The sequence below is a fragment of the Solanum tuberosum genome, unplaced genomic scaffold (assembly GCF_000226075.1).
Source record: "Solanum tuberosum cultivar DM 1-3 516 R44 unplaced genomic scaffold, SolTub_3.0 scf00072, whole genome shotgun sequence".
NCBI classification, from domain to species: Eukaryota; Viridiplantae; Streptophyta; class Magnoliopsida; order Solanales; family Solanaceae; genus Solanum; species Solanum tuberosum.
In genome coordinates this window covers 1,339,048-1,340,433 of record NW_006238999.1, presented here as the reverse complement: position 1 = coordinate 1,340,433, position 1,386 = coordinate 1,339,048, and the positions used below count along the sequence as shown (strand labels likewise).

General features: G+C 35.1%; 1 protein-coding gene across 1 annotated transcript in view; it reads right to left on the bottom strand.

The window, feature by feature from the left end:
- Positions 1-609: 609 nt before the first annotated feature.
- Positions 610-1,386, bottom strand: part of LOC102588665 (protein LIGHT-DEPENDENT SHORT HYPOCOTYLS 1) — a 3,047-nt gene continuing 2,270 nt past the window's right edge. Inside the window, exon 2 of the mRNA XM_006345827.2 lies at positions 610-1,211. Within this exon, the coding sequence (XP_006345889.1) occupies positions 818-1,211 (394 nt within the window). The 3' untranslated portion in view covers positions 610-817. The remainder of the gene's footprint in view (positions 1,212-1,386) is intronic.

Below are 1,386 nucleotides of genomic sequence, written 5' to 3'. Positions count from 1 at the left end.
CTCTCCCAGATCTCGCTTTCTCACTCGCCTCTCTCACTTTATACAAAAAACGCAAATTGTATAAAATGCGTTTGTGTTTGTATAAAGCGAGAGAAAATTGTATATATACATATATTTTCGTTCCCCTCTCTCCCCTCTCCCAGATCTCGCTCGCCACTCTCCCAGATCTCGCTTTCTCACTCGCCTCTCTCACTTTATACAATTGATCTTTTTGTATATGTATACCAAAACAGATTATACAACTGCTTTCTTTTGTATATGTATAGCGAAATATACATATTTATGTTTGCTATGGAGCGCAATTATGCAAACTTTGCTATAGCATACAAATATGAATTTTGTGTTTGCTATATGTGAAAGTTGCTATTTAAAATATTACTACCACACTAATCATCCATATAGAGTGAAATTAATTACTTAAAAGTTAAGAAAAGTTATTTGCCGCAACAGATTAAAATACACATCTACAATATGATTATCTATGTCACGTAAAATTAACAAACACCTTATTATATTATAATATAGACGGGATGCATGCAAAATCATATCCTAATTTTACATTCTCCTATATAACTACAATAGTTTTTCTGGCACTACATTATATCTTAATTTCAACTAGGCAATTATTCAATAAAAGTGCGCACATTTCAGTACACTAAGCTCCCACAATACACGCTAAAATTTAGGGATTGAAATGCAAATCGATCACATAATTGGATCTTATCTACGCAACTTTACTCTTGCATTTCTACAAGAAATTGTTTTTGCAGCTAGCTAGAACCTCCTGATCACCATGCCCCCGTCTACACAATCACTCTCAATTATCATTACCAATATTCCCGTATCCACAAAAAGTTGCACATCTACCTGTACCACAATCACCACCATCAACCGCCACTGTTGTTTTTTGCTTATTATTATTTGTTGATGATGATGGCCTCTTCCTCTTCTTTTCATAACTAACCCCTCTTGATTTAGACTGAAAATCTCTTACTTCTCTTAAAAATAGCCTCACATTTCTTGAACCAAATGGATTCATTTCTGGCTTTCCACCATTTTCTTCATAAGCAGCTCTAAGCCTACCAATTAGTGCATCGAGACTCCCCCATGCTTGCCTTAATGGACAAGGACATGGTGCTGGAGGATTTAGTAGCCCAAAAAATGGACAATTTTGGTTGTGGACTTTTGTTTTTCCGAATTGGTCCAGATACCTGTTAAAGACATAATTAAATAAATAAAAAATTAAGGATAATATCGCCTTAAATGTGGTGACAAAAAATGATATAATTCCCAAAAAGTAAGTCAAGTTTTAGTTTTGTAATTGGTTGCGAAAACGTTAAAAGTTTTTAATTTTTTCAGATGGGGGGGGGGGGGGGGGGGGGGGAA